At 38.0% G+C, this 22,720-nt stretch overlaps 1 protein-coding gene across 1 annotated transcript in view; it reads left to right on the forward strand.

Moving 5' to 3' along the window:
• Positions 1-22,720, forward strand: part of SCIN (scinderin) — an 81,326-nt gene that overhangs the window by 5,518 nt on the left and 53,088 nt on the right. Inside the window, exons 2-4 of the mRNA XM_004265541.3 lie at positions 1,828-1,982; positions 6,826-6,987; positions 21,354-21,503. Coding sequence (XP_004265589.1) covers positions 1,828-1,982; positions 6,826-6,987; positions 21,354-21,503 — 467 coding nt within the window. The remainder of the gene's footprint in view (positions 1-1,827; positions 1,983-6,825; positions 6,988-21,353; positions 21,504-22,720) is intronic.

A 22,720-nucleotide genomic window follows, 5' to 3' on the forward strand; every position in this document is an offset into this window, starting at 1 on the left:
CTCAACACCTTTCATATTAACCTTGATTTAAGTTTCCTTCTTAAAGTCTCTCTGTACAAATCTACATCTATGCCCTTATTAGTAATCTAATTTATGGATGGGAAAGTGGACAGAAGAATGACACTAGGCCCTTTCAGACTGCAAAATTGCATGTGTTTTTTATGTGGTAAGTAATTTTCTTTGACCATAACAAGTTCACAAAATTGGTATCATGTCAAATACTCTTCTAGCTACTAATTTTTTTTCTGAGAAGATACTTACTACACAGGTCCCCTTTGAGAGTGAGAGGAGTTGTAAATAAATCCAATTCTTTCTTTTTTTTTTTTTTTTTGGTGGTACGCGGGCCTCTCACCGCTGTGGCCTCTCCCGCCGCGGAGCACAGGCTCCGGACGCGCAGGCTCAGCGGCCATGGCTCACGGTCCCAGCCGCTCCGCGGCACGCGGGATCCTCCCGGACCGGGGCACGAACCTGCGACCCCTGCATCGACAGGCGGACTCCCAACCACTGAGCCACCAGGGAAGCCCCCAATTCTTTCTTTAATATACCTGACTGACTTCCTTTCTCCAACTTTCATGAATACTCTTAATTGGGGTTCCAGTTGAACTATAGTATTGTTACAGCTTCTGAACATTTATGCGTCAGTTATCCATGGAGGAAAATAACATTCCCCAGTCACCTCAAAATTTTACTGGTAATGAGAGTCTGAGTATAAAAAATATATACTAGTATTGTAATTTCTAAGAGACCGTGCTTCAGAGTCACAGACAGCTGCCTCTGGGTCATGTTCTATCAAAGGTCAACTTTATGACCTCAGGGAAATTACTTGGTCTCTCTAAGCCTCCATGTCCTCTGCTCTAACAGGGTAGAAAATGGTTTCTGCTACATTGGGTCATTTGAAGATTAAATCAGATTATCAGTGTAAAACACTAGCGTAGTGCCTGGCCCATAGCACGGGTGCTATAAAGGTATAAATGTTAGCTATTGTTATTATTTCTAGAATCATTAATGCTTTTCACACAGCTTAAGTAGTGGAAGTTTTTAAATGTCTTTTATAAATTTTGAGGTCCCATCAGGGCAGTCCTGGCTCTGATTTTTGTGTACATCGAAGACACTGGGTTTAAGAATTGGTGTTTGGACCTCAGTGAGGTTGCCTGGATGGGATCTGCATTAGAATTATGAAAATTAACTGTGTGTTGTGTGTTAAATTCCCGGGGTAATACTGCATACGTTAACATTCAAAAGATGTTAGCATTCTGGTTCCTTTACCCTCCCTTTTCCTTCCGAGAATATTATCTTATGCCAATAAGATAGTGAAGTGGGGACAAGTGTACTCAAAAACAGTGGTAAAGTCAAGTTACATCCATTTTCCCATTCTCAAAGTGTTGTTTAGCTCTGGCCCATGATGTTTGTATTCCTTACAAATATTAACATATTGACATTTTGGAAGCCTGGAGATTAATTCTGAGAAAGGCTAAAACAATTGAAAAATGTTTTCATAGCCTTATCATTGACTATACCAAATGAATGTGAATCCTACTGGAATATATTATTATATCTTCCTGAACATAGTCTGACAGCGGCGTTTCTTTTAAAATTAAAAAAAAAAGAATTGGAAAGTGAGAACAAAACAATTCTTTTAGTTATTAAAATAGTATTTTATATTATACCATTTCTGTTGATTGTTCTGTTGAAGATGAACAATTTATGCATAAATTTATTGTATTGGCATATAATTCAAAGAAAATTTCTGAGTGTTTTCTTATCAGAAGTTCTGCCTTAATCCTGTTTCTTGCTTGATAAATGAGGTGCTGTCATTGGCCCTTTCAGGAAAGGAGTGTACTCAGGATGAAAGCGCAGCAGCTGCCATCTTTACCGTTCAGATGGATGACTATTTGGGTGGCAAGCCCGTGCAGAATAGAGAACTTCAAGGCTATGAGTCTATGGATTTTGTTGGCTACTTCAAAGGAGGTCTGAAATACAAGGTGAGCACCTCTCTCAAACTGTTTTATGACCCTCTCTTCTTTTCCTATCCATCCACGCCTCATATCTTCATAGAATGTAAGTTCATTGAGGGCAGGGTTTTTTGTTTTGTTTTGTTTTTGTTTTAATCTGTTTTGTTCACTGATATATCCCCAGTACTCTTGAGACCCATAATAGGTGCTTGATAAATGTTTGTGGAATATATGGTATAATGTGTGAAATATTCTGACTTAATTTCATTTGATAGGTTAATTTTTAATGATGTTAAGTAAATATGGGCAACTTGGGCATTAATAGTTTTCATTTTTGCTATTTGAAAGAATCACTTAATTTGCTGCAAATAATCCACAACTTGGGAATTTCAGTTGTTCTGGAATATATTAGTACAGTATTTATAACAATTATAACTTCAGTTAATACAAAGAACTAAACACACATTTCCCAAATAGTGTAGTATGATCTTGGAAATGATACAAATGAAACCACTGAGTTGAACATATGTGTGTTTGAGCCTCACGAACTCCTACGCATACACTGGCATGCGCACCCCCCCATACACACACATAGAATTTATGTGTTTTGGCCTGAAACAATAATCATCAAATGGCTTTACTTCTGAAACAAACAAACAGACAAACAAACAAAATCCCAAATAATTAAATAGTCTGTGCCTTTAAGGCGACCTTCAGCAAAGGATAGCTTTTCCTGGAATTCTCTCAGTGACGCTTGCAGACTGGCCATCCTTCACTATCCCCCCTGCTTCCAAGAATGTTCGGTTAAAGTGTGAGGAACACCTTCTCTAGACAAACACACCAGAAACAATCTTTCTCAAAATCAAACGTCTCCAACAGGTGTTCTGCAGACCGTACCACCCCACCCATCTGCCATATTAGCCCAGTGAAGACCTAAAACCTCAGAACTAAACTAGAGTTCTGAATATATACTAAATTTGCCTACTATGTTGCCCCAGTTTATTTCTTCTTTTTCCTGAGCAGAGCCTTAGTTGAATATTTTGTGATGCCATTGGGATCAGGACAAAACAAAATTCTCTTCTCTCTCTTGAAATCATTTTTTTACTCTAGGCTAGAAACTATTAAATATGAAACTATTACCTCTTATTTTATTTAATTCACGAGTTACTTTTATGTGAAATGATCCTGAAACATCTCGTATGTCAGTGAACCCAAGATTTTGAATAAGCTGGGGCTTGTAGTTACTAGAAGCATGTACTGTGCCATCATCCTGGATATGAACCCATTTCTGCCACAAGTGGCTTGTTTGCCTCAGGGCAACTACATAAGCTTTCTGGGTTCAGTTTCCTCAAGTGTGCAATGGGTGTAACAACAGCTTTCTTGTGTAGGTGTTGTAAGGATTAAGGATTAAATTAAATAATAAAAATACGTATGTTATAGTACATATGCCATCATTCGGGTTTTATGCTATTATTATTATTTTTTTTTTTTTTGCGGTACGCGGGCCTCTCACTGTTGTGGCCTCTCGCATTGCGGAGCACAGCCTCTGGACGCGCAGGCTCAGCGGCCATGGTTCACGGGCCTAGCCGCTCCGCGGCATGTGGGATCTTCCCGGACCGGGGCACAAACCCGTGTCTCCTGCATTGGCAGGCGGACTCTCAACCACTGCGCCACCAGGGAAGCCCGGGTTTTATGCTATTATTAATCCTTGTGCCTATTAGTGGGTCTTCTGAAATCAAACTTCTGGTTACATACTTAAAAGTGGACATGATAGAAGTAAGTTTACAATTATTGGATAATTATCTTCTAATTATCAACATTAAAACCACGGCAAATCAGCATTTTTTAGAAAGAGGATGTTTGCAAATGGAGGTCAAATTTATCAGCAAAAAAAGTCATTTTACTGTCTTATCACTAGTGACATTGAGCAGATGACAACGTGTGTAGTTGCAACAATATGTAATAGGAAACGTGGAAGCAGAGCTCATTTACTACCCAGAACAGCAAAGATTATTATGTTATACTTAATTTCATGCTTCTAGGAATATAATAAGCACTTCACATGTATTATCGCATTTAATCTGAAAAACAGCTCTGTGGTGCAGTTTCTATCATTATCATCCTATTAAGATAAGTAAATGGAAGCTTAGAGAGACTATGTAACTTGCCAAGCTCTCACAGCTGCTGTGTGACTGGGTGATTGTCTGACTTCAGTGCCTAAGCTATTATGCTATGATGCTCTCAACATAAGTAAATCGTTCAAATGCCCAGATGATTTTTTTAATTTAAGAATACTCTATGGAAAGGATATTGTGTCTATTTGAAATGCGTAAAACTTGGCCAAGTCTACCATTCCCAAGTCAGCAACAACCACATTTAGTTGCTATATATAAGATAAAGATGCAGCTAGGAAACATTAATATCATCTTCCCATGTCATTTAATCGACTTGAGTTTTTCTTCCTCTGTGAGGTTTTATAGGGAGTTGGGGAAGGGTTACAGAGGACTAATTACTTACTACTGGGCTTGCCTGGTGGTGCAGTGGTTGGGAATCCGCCTGCCAATGCAGGGGACAGGGGTTCAAGCCCTGGTCCGGGAAGATCCCACATGCCACGGAGCAACTAAGCCCGTGCGCCACAACTACTGAGCCTGAGCTCTAGAGCCCGCGAGCCACAACTACCAACCCCGTGAGCCACAACTACTGAAGCCCGTGTGCCTAGAGCCCGTGCTCCACAACAAGAGAAGCCACTGCGATGAGAAGGCCGTGCACCGCAACGAAGAGTAGCCTACACTCACCGCAACTAGAGAAAGACTGCGTGCAGCAACGAAGACCCAACACAGCCAAAAATAAATAATAAAATAAAATAAAATAAAATAATAAATAAATAATTACTTACTACTACTTCCTTATATTAAATCTCTGGCTAAGCACCTTTCTCAAGCTGAACAAGACCCAGCCCCAATCGTGATTGTAAATAGCAACAATCAGACATCTGTCAGCCAGTAAAACTGTATTTATGGTGCCCTTGATTTAGAGGATCATCCACCTTGCTTTCATTCTGTAGAATAAGTAGAAAGAGGCTGGGAGTTTCCAGGGGTCATTCAAACAGTATTCACAGAAGAATTACTGTCTGATACAGACATGTATGAAACAAAAGTTTTTCTTTTGTGCATTTTTGGCATCAAATATTAGAGTCAAAATTAATTTTTAAAATACCATTAAATGTTCACAGACTATATATAGTCTGATAGTTCACCATATGAAATTATCCTAAATGTTATATATGTATTCTCAGTCTAAGTCAACTCTATATTTTATAACTTTTTTACAGAACACAGTGTTCTTATGCTATTTTTTTATCAGATTGCACTGTACCTCTTATTTAAAAAATTAAGGTGGCCAAGCATAGTAATATGTAGGTGAAAAACTTGAATTTATTTTTATTGTATAATACTTTGTGCAGTCAAGAAATGTGGCAATCTTTTTAAAATTATGAAGTGGGAAATTATTATATATTTGTAAAAGCTTGTGGTTGCAGTTGTCTGGAAGTCAACATTTAGCATATACTAACAAAATCTTTTTATTCATGAGGACCTTTTGGAGAAGGGGAGAAGTCTAAAGTCAATGGAAATTTAAAGAATGCGCTGTTGATTACATATGAAGCTTCACTTCTTTTTTTTTCCTGTACGCGGGCCTCTCACTGTTGTGGCCTCTCCCGTTGTGGAGCACAGGCTCCGGGCGCGCAGGCTCAACGGTCATGGCTCACGGGCCCAGCCGCTCCGCGGCATGTGGGATCCTCCCGGACCGGGGCACGAACCCGTGTCCCCTGCATTGGCAGGCGGACTCTCAACCACTGTGCCACTAGGGAAGCCCAGAAGCTTCACTTCTTTCTTTGGATTTACTGTATAATGTTGATGTAATAAATTTGAAAGTTGGATTATTTTATAGCCTTCTTATACTGCTAATTTTCTTACCATATTATCAGGGAGGCTTTTGATCAATAAATAACAGTTTTATTTACACTGCGCCTTTATTCTGCACGTTACCTCATAGTTAATTATGGAAGTAAATAAAGATTATTGTCCTTAACATTTAATTCGGGAAAAGAATGAAAAAGGGAAAAGCTGATTTCAAATGGTGCAAGAAGATGTGCTTGATTCAGTTAATCTGTTTTTCTTCAGCATTTCTTAATTCAGTGTGGTTGTACTTTGATTTTCATTTTATTTTGGTTGGGGATGTGCAACCAGATTTAGAGTATAAATACTTAGGCCTGGCATATTTTGTAAACTCTTTTTACCTAAATAAATAAAACAGGTGATTTTTTAATGTAAAAAAAACAAGGACCAAAATTAGGAGCAGCCCATACCTGGCCAGCACTCAGCTCCCTTCTCTGACCTGAGGCTGTGACCGTGGGAGTTTTGGGCTGCCTGATTCTCTAAACTCTCCTCGTCTGTACTTCTGACCTCTGACTCTCTGTTAACCTCCTGTCACCTTTTTTTCTGAAATCCTTGTCTACCTTCTCACTCAATGGTTTGAGAACCATTAGTTCCCAGAGGACAAGAGCTACAGCTCTTTTCTGTTTATGTAGCAGGTTTTATACATGGAAGGTTTTCAGTAGATATTTGCAGTATTAAATTGAATGGTTAAAATAGGAAGGACAAAGAGCCTAAAACAAAACAAAACAAAAACCTGTTGATTCGCCAGGAAATTCTCTTCCGCATATTTAATTTTTCACATGCACTTAAGTGAGTATTTTATCTTGGCTTGACAGGCAGCTTGGCACCAATACCTGAGGTTTTCTAAGCTGCTGTGTCTAGTTCGAAGCCTCATCCTTTTTTGTTTGTTTGTTTTCTATCTTCCTTCCACTGATCAGGCTGGAGGTGTGGCGTCTGGACTCAATCATGTTCTCACAAATGACTTGACCACCCAGAGGCTCCTGCATGTGAAAGGTCGGAGAGTGGTCAGGGCCACAGAAGTTCCCCTAAGCTGGGACAGTTTCAACAAGGGTGACTGCTTCATCATTGACCTTGGCACTGTAAGTTTTATACACACATGGAGATGTCTAGAGGAAAGTAAATTGTCTTCAGATCAAATCAGATGTATGTGTCATGGAAGATAATCACTTTTTCTACACACTTAGGAAAAGGTCATGTTTATGTGAGATGCAATTATATCAGATGACTAATTGGCAAGTATTGAAATGACACATAAAGCAGGACTTCAAAGTTTTTATTTTCTTTGACAGGTTTAGAATGGAGTAGTGATTTAGTTCTGCCTACCATAGAACAGAAATTGAAATTTTTAATATATTTCCCCTTCTTGAACAGAGCTTCCTCTAATTATTTTTGACCCTAAGTGTGTGTGGGAAAACATTGCTTGAGGGGGAAATTGATTCCCCCAGGAAGCAAAGATTCTAGAATTTAAAATTGACATAGGATTAGCCTAAACAGCCTGCCTGAAGAGTTTTGGGAAAATATTTTAACAAATATTAATACATCCCTTACATCCACACACATAATACTATTTCACACTTTTTTTTTTTTTTAAGATTTAATTTTATTTATTTTTGGCTGTGTTGGGTCTTCGTTGCTGCACGCAGGCTTTCTCTAGTTGCAGCCAGCCAGGGCTACTCTTTGTTGCAGTGCGTCGGCGTCTCATTGTGGTGGCTTCTCTTGTTGCGGAGCACGGGCTCTAGGCGCATGGGCTTCAGTAGTTGTGGCACTCGGGCTCTAGAGCGCAGTCTCAGTAGTTGTGGCGCATGGGCTTAGTTGCCCTGCAGCATGTGGGATCTTTGTTCCCCGACCAGGGATGGAACCCATGTCCCCTGCATTGGCAGGTGGATTCTTATCCACTGCGCCACCAGGGAAGTCCCTATTTCACACTTTTTAATTTTCTCAGAATTATTAGAAGAAAAGGCACAAGTACAAATGTCAAGTATCGTCTTAGTTGGATGGGCAATATCTGACTTTTCATCCAGGAAAAGAGGCCTCTTTAATGTCAGGAATACTTATCATTATTATCATGACAAAGAAGTATTATTGCAAGGTCTTGTGCTAGACTCTAGTAGGCAGGATTTGAGTTGTGTCTTTAAAACTTTGTAAGGTTTTACAAAACCTAAAAAAGTATTCCCTGCCACTGAAAACCCACGTGCAAAGGCAAAGAAGGCAAGAAGCACAGAGCACGTTTATGTTGTCCTTTTTCTTCTGGGGATCGTAATTCTCATCACACCACATACATCAGCATTCCCATCATCATCCATAACATTTCTAGGTCAAGCATTGTTCAGGGACTTATTGCTTCAGTTAGCATGAGGCTTGGACTGTCTATAGAACTTGCTCAAGGTGGCACAGCCAGTAAATAATGAAGCCAGGATTAGACCCTACATATGTCTGATTCCCACCTAAGCCTTTTGCTTTACTGCCTCTCCTTGGGCAGTATTTTGGGGAAGAGCATCAGACAGAGGCCAGAAAAGTTTATTTCATATATATATAGAGGGGACACTGAGGATTTTAAAAATGCAGCTACACAAAGTTCGGTTTGAGCAATATTAATCTGGCAACAGCATAGAGATTAAATATGCTAAGGTTATAAATAGTTTGGAAAATGATGCAAATTATAAACTTCTTTGGGTTCTCTAAGTTAGGATACACCTCTAGTTTTATTACTGCTAATGTATAATTCGACTGTCTTGGATTATACCAGCTGTGTGCACAGTTGAAATTATGATATTAATGCCCAAAGTACAATTCCCAGTGTCACACTTAGACGTCTGCACCCAAAATGGCAGTACTCTTGCCCTGTATCTCACAGTGAATTTCATGGAAATATCCTTTTCAACCTTAGATGCTAACCTGTTCCCCTATCCAGGCTTAAGTCCTAACCTTCAGGTCTAGGCAGAAAACAGATACTAGTCTCTCTCTCTATTCCTCTGCAACCAAAACCACAACTTATACAAATAGATGATCAGGTATATTAAACCATGCAGTTCCAAAAACAGCACTCAGAATCTCTCAAAGCCAATGCACAATAATTGTCTCCCTCAACTACTTACATTTTATAGCCCTTTATCCCTTTATAATTTATAAAGTATTTTACACGTAAGGTGGTATTGTTCATGGAGAATGTGGACCTCAGTTTTCTTCCGAGTTTAGTGTAATATCAGGTTCTCATCTATAAAAGTCGGGTATTTGATTAGATGTGCTTTGAGGCCCCTATCTACTTCCCACTGATAATGTAATTCATCACTGCCATTACTTGAAAATGTTTCCTTTCTAAAAAAAGTATTTTATGTGTAATGTAATTGCTCTACAAATGCAATAATCTCTTGGTCATGAATAGTATCCAACTGAGCTTTCCAACTCTCTGCTCTTTGATCCTGAGCAAGTCATTAACCTCTTGGAGGCTTAACTTCCTTATTTCTTTTTCCTTCTTTTTTTTTCATCTTAACTGTGGTTTCTAATGACACTGCTGACGTTAGCCGACTCTACTTCAGTCCCATCTGACACACAGTCATATCTGGAAATCGCAGTCACCATCCCCGTTTCACAAGAGGAAGAAATGCCTTAGAAGGTGTGAGGAAGTCACTTGCATTAATGCAGGTTGAGTGGTGATCTGGGATAGGACCTGGGTGTTTCTGTTTCTGTCACATCCTTTTCATTCCACTGAGTGAACTTGGTATAGAAGATGATGTGCCTCTATAACAGAGTGTCTTGCAATAGTTTCAGAATCTGCTGAATTCAGAATCGATTATGTCTAATATGGCTTAGAATCTACTGAAAGTAGTGTTATTAAAGAAATTATTTTGTTGAACAAGTATTGAGTTTCCACAATGGGCTAGGTAGTTGAATGCTGTGATAGACCAATTCTAGCTCTAGTAACATACGCTCTCTTCCCATAGGTAATATCTGCTCATAGAAGTAGTCCCCACAAATCCAGCCTCATGTAATAGGGACAGAGTCTCTATAATAAGAATCGAGGACATTCACCTGTTTAATAGTAAATTTTCTTTATTTTATGTAGTTAATTTTCTTTAATGAATTTCAAGTTATCTCCTGCTCTCATGGTTGGTTAGAGACATTTGGAATGATTTTGTTGCAGAGATACTTGAAGCTGATTTTCTCTTATGTTGTGGAACTTTCCCACACCTCACAGGGATATTCTAGTAAGAATCAAGCCCTGGATTCCTAAGTACTTTAGAACAAATACCCACATGATCTGTGTTTGTGTAATTAACCTTTAACCAGTTGTTATGTCGCCAAAAGTTTCTAAAAGGTGATAAGATCTTGCAGTTACCTTGGGAACTTTATTTTTAGGGTGTGTCACAGTAAACCAAGAAGGGAATCAAACTTTTCTCTATCATAGTATTTTTATAACAGTTACTGAGTTAATTATTTCATGACCACTTTCTGCTTTCGTGGGCACAAAGGGAAGCCAATGCCATCTCTTCAATCTTGTTTTATTACCCAGGTATGAAAAAGATAGGTTGAACCTCTAGAGCTGTCACCAAACTAAAGCCAGCTGGCCAACACTAAGGTTATGGATATAACCTAAATCCCATATCTTGACTGTGTTTGAGGGAAGTGAGCCTTTTATGATAAACAATCACTGGTATGAAGGTGGTGTGCCATATGCCTTAGAAACATTTACTGTGGCAGGATTTTAGACCACAGTAAATATTCTCTAGACATGACAGCATAACCTTTTCAACCTAAAGCATGAGATTGTAAAATTATTCATTTAATTACAACATCAACATCTTAGAGGATGATTTGGATAAGTTGTCTTATATTTAGTGTATTTTCAGAAAATAATATGGGATGTGGCTAGACTTCAGCAATTTGGAATTTACTGAGTTGTTGGAAAATGCTTTTGAAATATATATTTTAATGTTGGTGAATTTATAAATCGTTACTTTCCACTATTTTTAAAGATATGAGGAATATATAGAAATTAATACAATTATATCTCAATATTTCGACAAAGCATCAGTAACCCCAGAAGTGAATGATAATGAAAAGAGCCCATATTCTTAGAGTTTGGGATATGGCGTTAACTCTTTTAGAAATACATGTCAGAGCCAGCCACTAGTGGAGAATTATGTTTCACAGGAATAGGAACCTGTGGTGAGTTTTTAATCGTGGTGTTCTGCATGTTCTGTTTCCTTGTTAACTTATTTGGTCAGTTATGCAGCATTGCCCTACTGCCTTTGCTATTTGTAATCTATCCCGCCCTCTCTCATAGTCAGTCATGCTGCTTTGAAAAAGCAGCCTACACTTCCTCATTGACCAGTTGGCCTTCAACCCACGTCTTCTGACTTTCACTACCACCATTTCTTTGAAACTGTTCTTCCGATGAGCATCAGTGCCTTCTGCTAAATCCAGTGGCCACTGATCATTTTCCACTTGCCCCTGTGCTCAGTTGATACTTGACTATTCCCTTTTCCTTCAGTCTCACTTCTTCCCTGGCTTCCTGTTTCTCCTCCCTTTCAAGCCACTCTTTCTCATTGTTCACATGGTCTGCCCACTGCCACAAGTTGTTGTTTTTTTAAGGATTCTAATTTTGATCATTGTCTTTTCTTTATTCATTCTTCCTGAGCAAACTCATCCTTACCCAGAGCTTCAACTGCTCACCCCCCAGCTCAGACCTCTTGCGTGAGCTCTCTGTCAGTATTTCAGATTGCCTCCGAGATATTTCAGCTTGTGTATATCATGAGAACCTCAGACTTGATAAATCGAAAAACAGAGCTCATCAGTTTCACCCTCTTCTTCCAAAATGATTTCTCCTCTTGTCCTTTTCTTGTGAATAGAACCACTGCTCACTCAGGCCCTCAAACCACAGATCCAGGAGACATCCTGACAACTTCTCCCAAGTGCTGCACATGCAATCAATCACATTCAGTCTATTTTTCCTTCTAAGTGTCCCTTGAATGCTTCCCGTCCTTTTCATCATCACAGTACTGTCTCAGGACCCTGTGCCTTACACTTTCCCTCAAGTCGCCATGCTTTTGCTTTTTTGCAGGTTTCCTTTGCTTAGAATACTCTCCTCTTCTACTCACCTTTCTCTGCCAAGCATCCAATATCATCTCACCCTCAAATTCAACTCAGATTGCCTTCTTTATAATGTGTTCACTAATTCCCCTCTCCCCCTTTCCTGTCCCATGTCACACCTTGTAGAGTTGGGCATGCTCTTAACTTTCCTATCACCATGCTGAGACTTGCCTCTCAGCACTTTCCACACTGTCTGCGCATTCACTTATTAGCCTCACTCACTCTCTTTGTTCCTAGTCTATGGCCCAGAACTTACAGTCACTCAGCAAACATTTCAACAAATGTCTATCTGTCCAGCTTAAAGCACACAGTCTCAAATACAGTCATGTGTATAGAGATGCAATTTTTTTTTCAATCTATAACTCAACCTTGTTTTATTGTCAACCTTCTATTTCCACAGGAAGGTTAAAAGTGTCTTGCCTTATTAAGGTGAATTTTGTTTGTCATTAAAGAAAATCAGATTATCCCACCCACGCCCTTCCCCATCCCAGAGGATGCATATGTAATATTATTGCCTGGGATAGGGGACAGGGTTGAGAATGGAAGCATGAGTCTGGTTTGCAGTCTTCAGCCTCCCTCCTCTCTAAGCTTCATTGAGGCATCACTATTTCATTGAATCTTGAGCTCTGGGCTTGGCCTCTGTCCTAAGACACTTGCTGGAAAATATTCATGGCCTCACTTTGGTCTTCTGAGATGCCCACATATCCGCTGCAAGACCCTTTCTGGTTCTATCAGCCACTACTGCATCTGCCCTCAGGAACTCTACTTAGTTTTTCCCGTGCCACACTGGAGTTGTGGGGACAGTATATCCAAAAGGTTACCAGTACCCTTTGGTCCAACTGCCTGGACACCGACCAGAGTTGTTTCTGCTCTAATGCTTGGGATCATGGATGAATGTATGACAGATAAGGAGGAGTAGACATTTAGCGAGGCCTTCTCAAAAACTGATTGCACCTGATCAAGTTTCCTGGTTCCCTTGTAATCACCTACTTTTCTTGGATCAGACAAACTAGGCTTATACCATTTCACACTGTTGCCTTCTCTGTGGTTTCTTCAATACACTCTGGCCCCTGAGGCCAAGACTGTGGCTCTCGATATGCAAAACCAACTTTCTAGACCACATCCTCAATCCTCCCCTGCAGAACACTTAACTCTAGGAAAATCAAGGTTCTTTTAAATTAAAACTATGTTGTCTTTCAGACTTTTGTCTCTACTATGACTTAAGAAGGCTTATTTTAAAACTGAGAGCTGAGCAATATCTTCTTTGTTCTGGATAAATTTGTCCTTACTCCAAAGTAATGCATCCCACTAGATTTACTGGGAAGAGCCTTCAGGCCACAAAAAAAAAGATAATGGGAAAGATAAACCTAATTTTAAATCTCTGAAATTTACCCTGTAATAAAAGTATGGATGAATGGCATTTAGTGTGTGCTTAGTGTAAAGTGCTGGGTGCTTGGAGTGTAAAGATGAAAACCAGGTAGGCTTTGGCCTCCAGGTGCCATGAAGTGGTGAGAGACAGAAACACATACACAAGTCAGAGTATGACCAGGTAGAATGTGAGAGCTACACACAGGCTGTAACTGGAGAATGGATGAGGGCCCTAGGAAAGACGGCTCTCAAGGTATTAGGAGTTATATTTTAATTCTCAATCATGCTTTCACACTGGCATCATTTAGAAGAGGTTTTAAAAATACTGATGCCTGTGATTTGACTCCTGAAGATTCTGATTTTAAGGTTTTGGGACGGGCCTTTGGTGTAGGGTGTTTTTTTTTTTTTTTTTTGGCCAGGCTGTGAGGCATGTAGGATCTTAGTTCCCTAACCAGGGATTGAACCCATGCCCCCTGCATTGGAAGTGTGGAGTCTTAACCACTGGACCGCCAGGGAAGTCTTGGTGTAGGTTCTTTATAAGCTCTACCCCCAGATTATTATATTGGACAGTGAACGTCCCCATTTCAATATGGGAAATGTCTAATGGTGCTGGGAAATTCACAATCATATGTTCGAAGAACCAGTAAGTTAGTTAAAAATAGTTGAATCACCTACTTCTGTGGCTGGAAGAAATTATTTTTGAAAAATAAATATATATGATTTGCCAAATACTTTGACTAGTACAGAGAACCCAATTTCACCTTCTCTTGCTACAAAAAGAATGCTCCAAAAGCTGTCACCTGTTCCCAGTTAGTGGCATCACTGCCACAGCCAAGCTAGATTTGTCCAAGTCATTTCCCCCATTCCCGATCCTCTGGTACCCATCCAAAGGCATGGTTGACCGACCCTGTAGGCTTTAACCTTATAAATCCCTGTCTTCTTCTCCTGTTCTCCATCACCACTGCTTTGTCCTACCTCACATATAACTCCTTCCTTTCTGGTGCCCTGCCTTCAGTAACCATACACACCCTCTGCATCCAACTTACATCCTTCAGTCAGAGATGTTTTTTAGAACACGTATACATGTCATTGAAGGATATTGAGTTGGCTTGGCTTTAAACAACAACAAAATAGAATGTAAATAAACATTTGTTTATCAAAAACTAAAAAAAGTCATGTTTTAAAGTTAAAAAAAAGAAGGTAGGTCCTAGAAGTATTGCAGAAGACATTATCATTTTTTTAACATCTTTTTTTTTTAACATCTTTATTGGAGTACAATTGCTCCACAATGGTGTGCTAGCCTCCGCCCTACAACAAAGCGAGTCAGCCATACATATACACACACCCCATTATTGGAGTATAATTGCTTTACAACGGTGTGTTAGTTTCTGCTTTATAACAAAGTGAATCAGCTATACATATACACACACCCCATTATTGGAGTATAATTGCTTTACAACGGTGTGTTAGTTTCTGCTTTATAACAAAGTGAATCAGCTATACATATACATATATCCCCATATCTCCTCCCTCTTGTGTCTCCCTCCCTCCCACCCTCCCTATCCCACCCCTCTAGGTGGTCACAAAGCACCGAGCTGATCTCCCTGTGCTATGCAGCTGCTTCCCACTACCTATCTATTTTACATTTGGTGGTGTATATATGTCCATGCCACTCTCTCACTTCATCCCAGCTTACCCTTCCCCCTCCCCGTGTCCTCAGGTTCATTCTCTACATCCGCGTCTTTATTCCTGTCCTGCCCCTAGGTTCTTCAGAACCTTTTTTTTTTTTTAGATGCCGTATATATGTGTTAGCATATGGTATTTTTCTCTTTCTGACTTACTTCACTCTGTAAGACAGACTCTAGGTTCATCCAACTCACTACAAATAACTCAATTTCGTTTCTTTTTCTGTTCCATTGTATATATGTGCCACATCTTCTTTATCCATTCATCTGTCTTGGACACTTAGGTTGCTTCCATGTCCTGGCTATTGTAAATAGAGCTGCAATGAACTTTGTGGTACATGACGCTTTTTGAATTATGGTTTTCTTAGGGTATATGCCCAGTAGTGGGACTGCTGGGTCATATGGTAGTTCTATTTTTAGTTTTTTAAGAAACTTCCATACTGTTCTCCATAGTGGCTGTTAAGCAGTTTTTGGAGAATCTCCAGCCTAGAGGGGTATCTGAATGAACTTCTATATTTGGTTAACTAGATCTAAAGGAAAACTAAACACAGGAAAAATAAAGCCAGTAGAAGCAAGGGAGAGAAATAAGTCTGCCCCCACCCGTTTTATAAACTTTTAGATGTATTTAGAATAAAAAAGTTAGAAAAGGACAAAAGAGTAGCAATTCCATCTGAATTCTTTGCCCATTTTATGAGTCACCATCACATGGCTGTTTGGGGGTCTCCTTTAATCTTGCCTCCCTTCAAGGGCATCATTGACCATTGTTTTATTTCTGCTCTTATTTCCTGTCCCCAAATGAGGTTTGGCTGCACTTTGATGTTTGACTTGTTAACTCTGACCATGTAGTTTAAAGGAAATTTTAGAAACCTCTAGGTCTGCCCCCAGTGTGGTTGTTTCTATGAATATCACTCATTTGTTTTGATTTCTTGTTACTTGGTGGTCCGAACTAATTGCCAGTAACAGTTTCCCTTTACTCCCTTATTTTTTCCTTTTCAAACTATCCAGAGTGATTTTGTTTTCCTTTAATAGTTTGTACATTGAGTTAATTATAGTTTCACAAACTTCTACTAGAGGATGTTCGTGGGCAACATGTACGTCAGCAAGTTTCAGCCAAAATTTAAGTGGACTTCATTCTAAATTGAATGCATATTTCCATATTTACAGGGAGTTTTTATATCCTTCCCTCCCTCCCCAAACATGACATTTAGTGTTGAGCTGTTAAATCCCTTAGGATCTTAGAAGGTAAAATAGTTGCCTCTGAAACCATGTTTGTTCTACAATTTTCAGTGTCTAGTACACTTAATTCACATTTACAAAAGGTTTTTCATCTAAATCCCATTAAAGTATTACAAATAAAACAATTTAAATTATAATGAAAACTTTTTCTGGTTGTAATAATACATATCAACCTATCATATCAATTCAGACATCTTTTAGCTCTATGCAGAATTTTTTTTTTTCAGCCCATGCCCTCTAAAAAAAAGGTTAAGTTGCATTATAGGAGAGTTTTTCAAGCATGGGGCCGATTGAGTACAAAGTTTCCTTGTGCCCGGAGTGGTGAATAGTCTTAACCAACTACCTCTGAATAGAGTAAGTGTTGGGCTAACACAGTTTATTAATAGTACTACACACATTCATCTCATCACTGTACAGCTCTGTTAAGATGTCTTAAACACATCCTCTACACGTGGTGGAATATAAATTGCTCAAATTTAATGAATTGCTCAAATTCTGTTTAAAATTTAAAACATGTTTTAATGTACTGCTACCATTATTGAACAAACTATATTTGTATAAAAAATTAATTAGCATTGAATGAAAAGGGTTTTTTAATTAATTTTTTAAACAGTTTTGGCTTTTAGCAATTTAAAATTAAAGTCCACATTTTATTGCATTTCTTGTCTGAGTTAACCACTGAAAATTAAGTCTAGTAAATAAGATAATATGTCACTTATAGAAATAGCACAAAATAAGGTGAAAGTAATGAAAGAGTAAGCATAACATAAAACATTCATTTTCATGCTCAGTAAGAAATTTTTTTGGTAACCCTTTCTTTAGTGATTTAGTCATCTTTGAATTAAAAGGAAAACTTCACTATTAAAAGTTTTATTATTTTTATGAGTATTTCCTAGATATGTTTTTGCTATTTTAAAGGTTGAAACTGGTCTCTAAGCAATGGTGAGGAATATTTTCTACAACTAAATTTATCTGTGAATTGATACTGCACATAAAACTCCCAACCCAAAGTAATATCATGGAAAATATTTTGGGATCTGAAGAATATTGTAAAATTCTATGTTAAATAATAATTATATTTAGAAAATTATCATTAGCTATAATTCTTTTTAAACACATTTTACCAGACTTCCTTAATGCTTTACAGATACTAATAAAATTTAGTGTAATTTTCACTAATCATTAGAGAAATGCAAATCAAAACTACAATGAGGTATCACCTCACACCAGTCAGAATGGCCATCATCAAAAAATCTACAAACAATAAATGCTGGAGAGGGTGTGTAGAAAAAGGAACCCTCTTGCACTGTTGGTGGGAAAGTAAATTGATACAGCCACTATGGAGAACAGTATGGAGGTTCCTTAAAAAACTAAAAATAGAACCACCATACGACCCAGCAATCCCACTACTGGGCATATACCCTGAGAAAACCATAATTCAAAAAGAGTCATGTACCACAATGTTCATTGCAGCTCTATTTACAATAGCCAGGACATGGAAGCAACCTAAGTATCCATCAACAGATGAATGGAGAAAGAAGATGTGGCACATATATACAATGGAATATTAGTCAGCCATAAAAAGAAACGAAATTGAGTTATTTGTAGTGAGGTGGATGTACCTAGAGTCTGTCATACAGAGTGAAGTAAGTCAGAAACAGAAAAACAAATATCGTATGCTAACACATATATATATGGCGTCTAAAAAAAAAAAGAAGAAAAGGTTCTGAAGAGCCTAGGGGCAGGACAGGAATAGAGATGCAGACATAGAGAATGGACTTGAGGACGTGGGGAGGGGGAAGGGTAAGCTGGGACGAAGTGAGAGAGTGGCAAGGACATATATACACTACCAAATGTAAAATAAATAGGTAGTGGGAAGCAGCTGCATAGCACAGGGAGATCAGCTCAGTGCTTTGTGACCACCTAGATGGGTGGGATAGAGAGGGTGGGAGGCAGACGCAAGAGGGAAGAGATATGAGGATATATGTATATGTATAGCTGATTCACTTTGTTATAAAACAGAAACTAACACACCATTGTAAAGCAATTTTACCCCAATAAAGATGTTTAAAAAAAATTTAGTGTGATTTTATATAATCTCTTTGAAGTGGATGAGAGGCCATTTATACAACTAAAGTAGGGAGAATATAAATATCTATTAGATGAATATAAAAATACAGAGCAAATCAGTAATGCAAGTTGTTTACAAGCCTGAGATATCTAGAGAGCTAACTTCTGATCCACTTCCTATATTTCATTGTTATGTAAAAATTGGAAGTTCGCTTTCTCAGATCTACTAAGAAAAGAATCATTTGCAAAATATCATGGAATAAGGTAGAAAAGGAACCTAGGCTAAGAGCCTAAGTGTACTGGCAGAGTAGCCTGCTTGGCTGCATTGGGTAACTAGAAATTACAGATTCCCTGTAACACCTGCCTGATGCAACGGGTGCTCCCGGGGACCAGCAGAGGTTCTCAGCCTTGGTTTAATGCTTAGAATCATCTAGGGAGCATTCAATAAATGCGGCTGCCCAGAATACACCTGAGAGTCCCGAAGGGTAGGCTTAGGTATCCATTTTTTTAAAAAAAAAAATCACCATCTTACTCCACCACCTGATTTTAATGCTCAATGATTAGACGTTAGCTGATCGTTCGTTGGGAACCATTTATTTTCACTCTTTGTAACTGTTCGTCTGGGCCTGGTATTCAAATGTGAGCCTCATGTTCAGATACCCAGGTATAGAAAAGAGGTTAGAGCGGAAACAATAGCGGCACGCAATTCTCTGAAAAACAGAAAAGAAACACCCCTTAACAATGTCGAATAACTAAATTAGATTCTAAAATGAAAGGAATTGCAAAGCACAGTCTCTTTTTCTTTTACTTCTTATAAAGGCTTGAATTCCTAAGACTTATATTTTATTCTTGAAGAGGAATGTGGAAAAGGTGAAGCAGGATCATGGGAGTGGGGGGCCGGTTTAAGGGGACAGAGAGACTGTTGCCGACCTGTGTGCTTTCAGGTTGTGCCCCCAGGGAGAGGGATCCTGCCCAATTTCAGGTAATCAGTGAACTATTTTTGAATGGAGAAATGACTCTGGACTGGAAATGTCTTGTGATTAAAGAAAAGAGCCTGTCTCTCTGAATTTTGGGGTGCCCTTTTATTTGCTGTTATTAATTTACTTCCTCTTTTAAAAATTGCAAACATAAAGCCACATAGAAAGTGGCTGCTGGTCTGTCTCCTTTATATTGTACTTAACCACAAAGCAATAACTACAAAGCAACCCCCTCTCCGGATTGACTACAGGAAGTATGTGTGGAAACGTTTTGAAAACTAAGTGTTGTGCAAACATATTATTAGCATTAGTTGTCTACATGTCAGTCTCTCCTTGCTAGTCTTCGCTCATTCATCTCTTTATTCCCAACATCTAGCTCCTAATAGGCAGCTAATAAATGTGAGTGACATTTAAAAAAGAAAAGGAAAAAACACTGATTTAGATACAGCAAAAACTGAAGACTTTCTTTCTGCAATTACATGCCCCTTCCCATGTATTAAAGATACTGTGTATCTTTAAAAATCTTTTTCTGCAAAGACAGAAACAGAGCTCATATTTTTGTTTCTGTACTTTAGTGGAGCTATATTATTCTGCGGCTTTATGTTATTTATGATATACCTGGATATTTTTAACATCGGTGTTTAAACATTGTCCTCAATTTCTAACCACTGAAGAATAGTCTATAGTATCCACGTAATGACATTTATATGGCCATCTCCCTATTGATGGGCATTTGTGTTTGTTTTGTTTGTTTCTTTGTTTTTGCATCCCATGTTTGAATAGTTCTATAAAATAGATTCCTAGAAATGGAATTTCCTGATTTTAAAATCATATATAATTTTTTGGTATGACACCAAAGTGCGCTCACAAAAAGCCTGTGTCAGTATCTACCACCCAAATAGTGTGTGATAATACCCACTCCCACATCCTACCAGGCCTGGGTACCATTACATTTCTTTCTTTCTTTTTTTTTTTTTTTTTTTTTTTGCGGTACGCGGGCCTCTCACTGCTGTGGCCCCTCCCGCTGCAGAGCACAGGCTCCGGACGCGCAGGCTCAGCAGCCATGGCTCACGGGCCCAGCCGCTCCGCAGCATGTGGGATCTTCCCGGACGGGGGCACGAACCCGCGTCCTCCGCATTGGCAGGCAGACCCCCAACCCCTGCGCCACCAGGGAAGCCCTCTTTCTTTCTTTTGTTAAACCACATTTAATGGAGAAAATGACATTTTATTATTTTACATGTTACTGTATACTTTCTGAACACTGTACCTAAGTCTAAAATATATATTTTAATGTAAGTGGCAACTAATGTATATAATTTACAATATATCAAACTGCTGTTTCTGTTTCTCTAAATTTCTGTTAAAGTATAATTTTGATGTTTAAGTATTTTTTCTATATATCATAATTTATATTACTGTAATCCTATTGTTGAACATTTAATGTCTTCCCAATGCCTCACTAATATAATCACATCAGTGAAAACCCTTGTACATGTGTTGTTTTCTCTTCTTTATGAATAATTTATTAAAATAAATTCCAGATAGTGATATTACTGGGTCAGAGTTTTAACTCTTTTTATGATTCTTGATAAGAATTGTTAAATTGCTTTACAGAAGAGATAGGTCATGTTTTATGATCATCAAGAGCATATTCCTACTGTAACAGATTCTTGACTATCTGAAATACGTTAGATTTATTATTCTAAATTTAAATAATTTATATAAGTTTACTTTTATAAATTGTACTTAGTGGATTATATACACAGAGAATGCTGAGGTATATATTTATATTTTCCATGTTTAAAAATGCTTACTTTATAATGCTAACTGAAAGCAACAGGATACAGAATGAGGTATAAATTAAATATATAAAATTATATATACCTCAACAATAGATCAATTTAATTTCATTTTTTAGACCTTTTTGTTTTTCTCCTAATTAATCACAGTGTGTATTACACCAGGGCTGAATGTCCTCCACGTATTCCTGGGGTCAAAAGATCTGTCTTTTTCTTTTAGGAAATTTACCAGTGGTGTGGATCCTCTTGCAACAAATATGAGCGTCTGAAGGCCAGCCAGGTTGCCATTGGCATTCGGGACAATGAAAGGAAAGGAAGAGCTCAACTAATTGTTGTGGAAGAAGGGCATGAACCATCAGAGCTTATAAAGGTATTGAAAGCTTGCCACTCTAAGTTTTGTGTGTGTTAGTGTGTGTGTTAGATTTAATAACTTCTTAATACTTAGGCTAAGGTTAGGTAAGAGGAAGTATCAGGGTTTTATAAGTCATGGTATTAGGAAAATAGAACATCATGACTGTTTTTTCCCACCGCTGGGATGACTATCAAAGAAGTCTTGTGCCTGTCTTCTGAGACATTCAAGGACAAATAGGTGGGCAAAACCTTTGAGATTGACTATAAGAAAATATTTTGGAAGAAACATAATAGTTTTTTCATCTGGGCTTCTCAAATTTTTTTTAACAAAGTGATTTTCTTCAATTTTAAAATTAACAATTATTTCATTAAAAGAATGAAATAAAATCTTATACCAAGAGATTAAATACACCAATATTTTAAATACTTCAATCATTTTAAACTAACAATTACAGTATAGGCAAGACATAATTTTAGTATAGTTGTTAAATCAGTATGAATTGTCTGTATGGCTCTTTATACCTCTGTCATTTACTTAATCAACATACAAGTCCCGGACATTTAGTTGTGACCAAGTGTATATATGGTATATATTCCCTTAAGTAAGACTGTCAGTCAAAGGGTATAATCATATTCAGGTGTCTAGATACACGTTGGTAAATTGATTCCCATTTATTCATTCAACAAATATTTATTGAATTCCTACAGGAGCCAGGCACTAAATGTTTGTACCAGTTGCTGCTTCCTTGACCAAAGCACTGTGTTCCTTCATGACTTTACAAAGCACTGTCAGGATATCCTGTTGTACTACCTTTTTGAATCTTCCCACATGTAATAGTAGCAGGAGGTGTCTCTTTGAGTTTTCCTTTCTCTAATTTCCTGGGATATTATGCATTTCCCCCCAATGATTTTAGCCATTGGGCGCTTAAATTTTTCTAAAGACAATCCTGTAAACATATATTTTTAATATTTTTTATTTAGAGCAATTTAATGCATTAGAGTTACCTGATCAGATGCTAGCCTACATAATCCAGCAATCGAAAATTATATAATGAGATCATTTTATTGATTATAATGTCTTTAAACTTTATTACTTTAATAACCACCAAACACAGACTTTCACATTAATGATGTTTTAGAAATAATTTTAATTCAATGGGAAGATGATCACGGTACAATGCTAAGAGAAAAGGCAGGCTATAAAATTTTAGGTACAATATTATCTTAATATGTAAG

Source organism: Orcinus orca, chromosome 9 (genome assembly GCF_937001465.1).
Source record: "Orcinus orca chromosome 9, mOrcOrc1.1, whole genome shotgun sequence".
NCBI classification, from domain to species: domain Eukaryota; kingdom Metazoa; phylum Chordata; class Mammalia; order Artiodactyla; family Delphinidae; genus Orcinus; species Orcinus orca.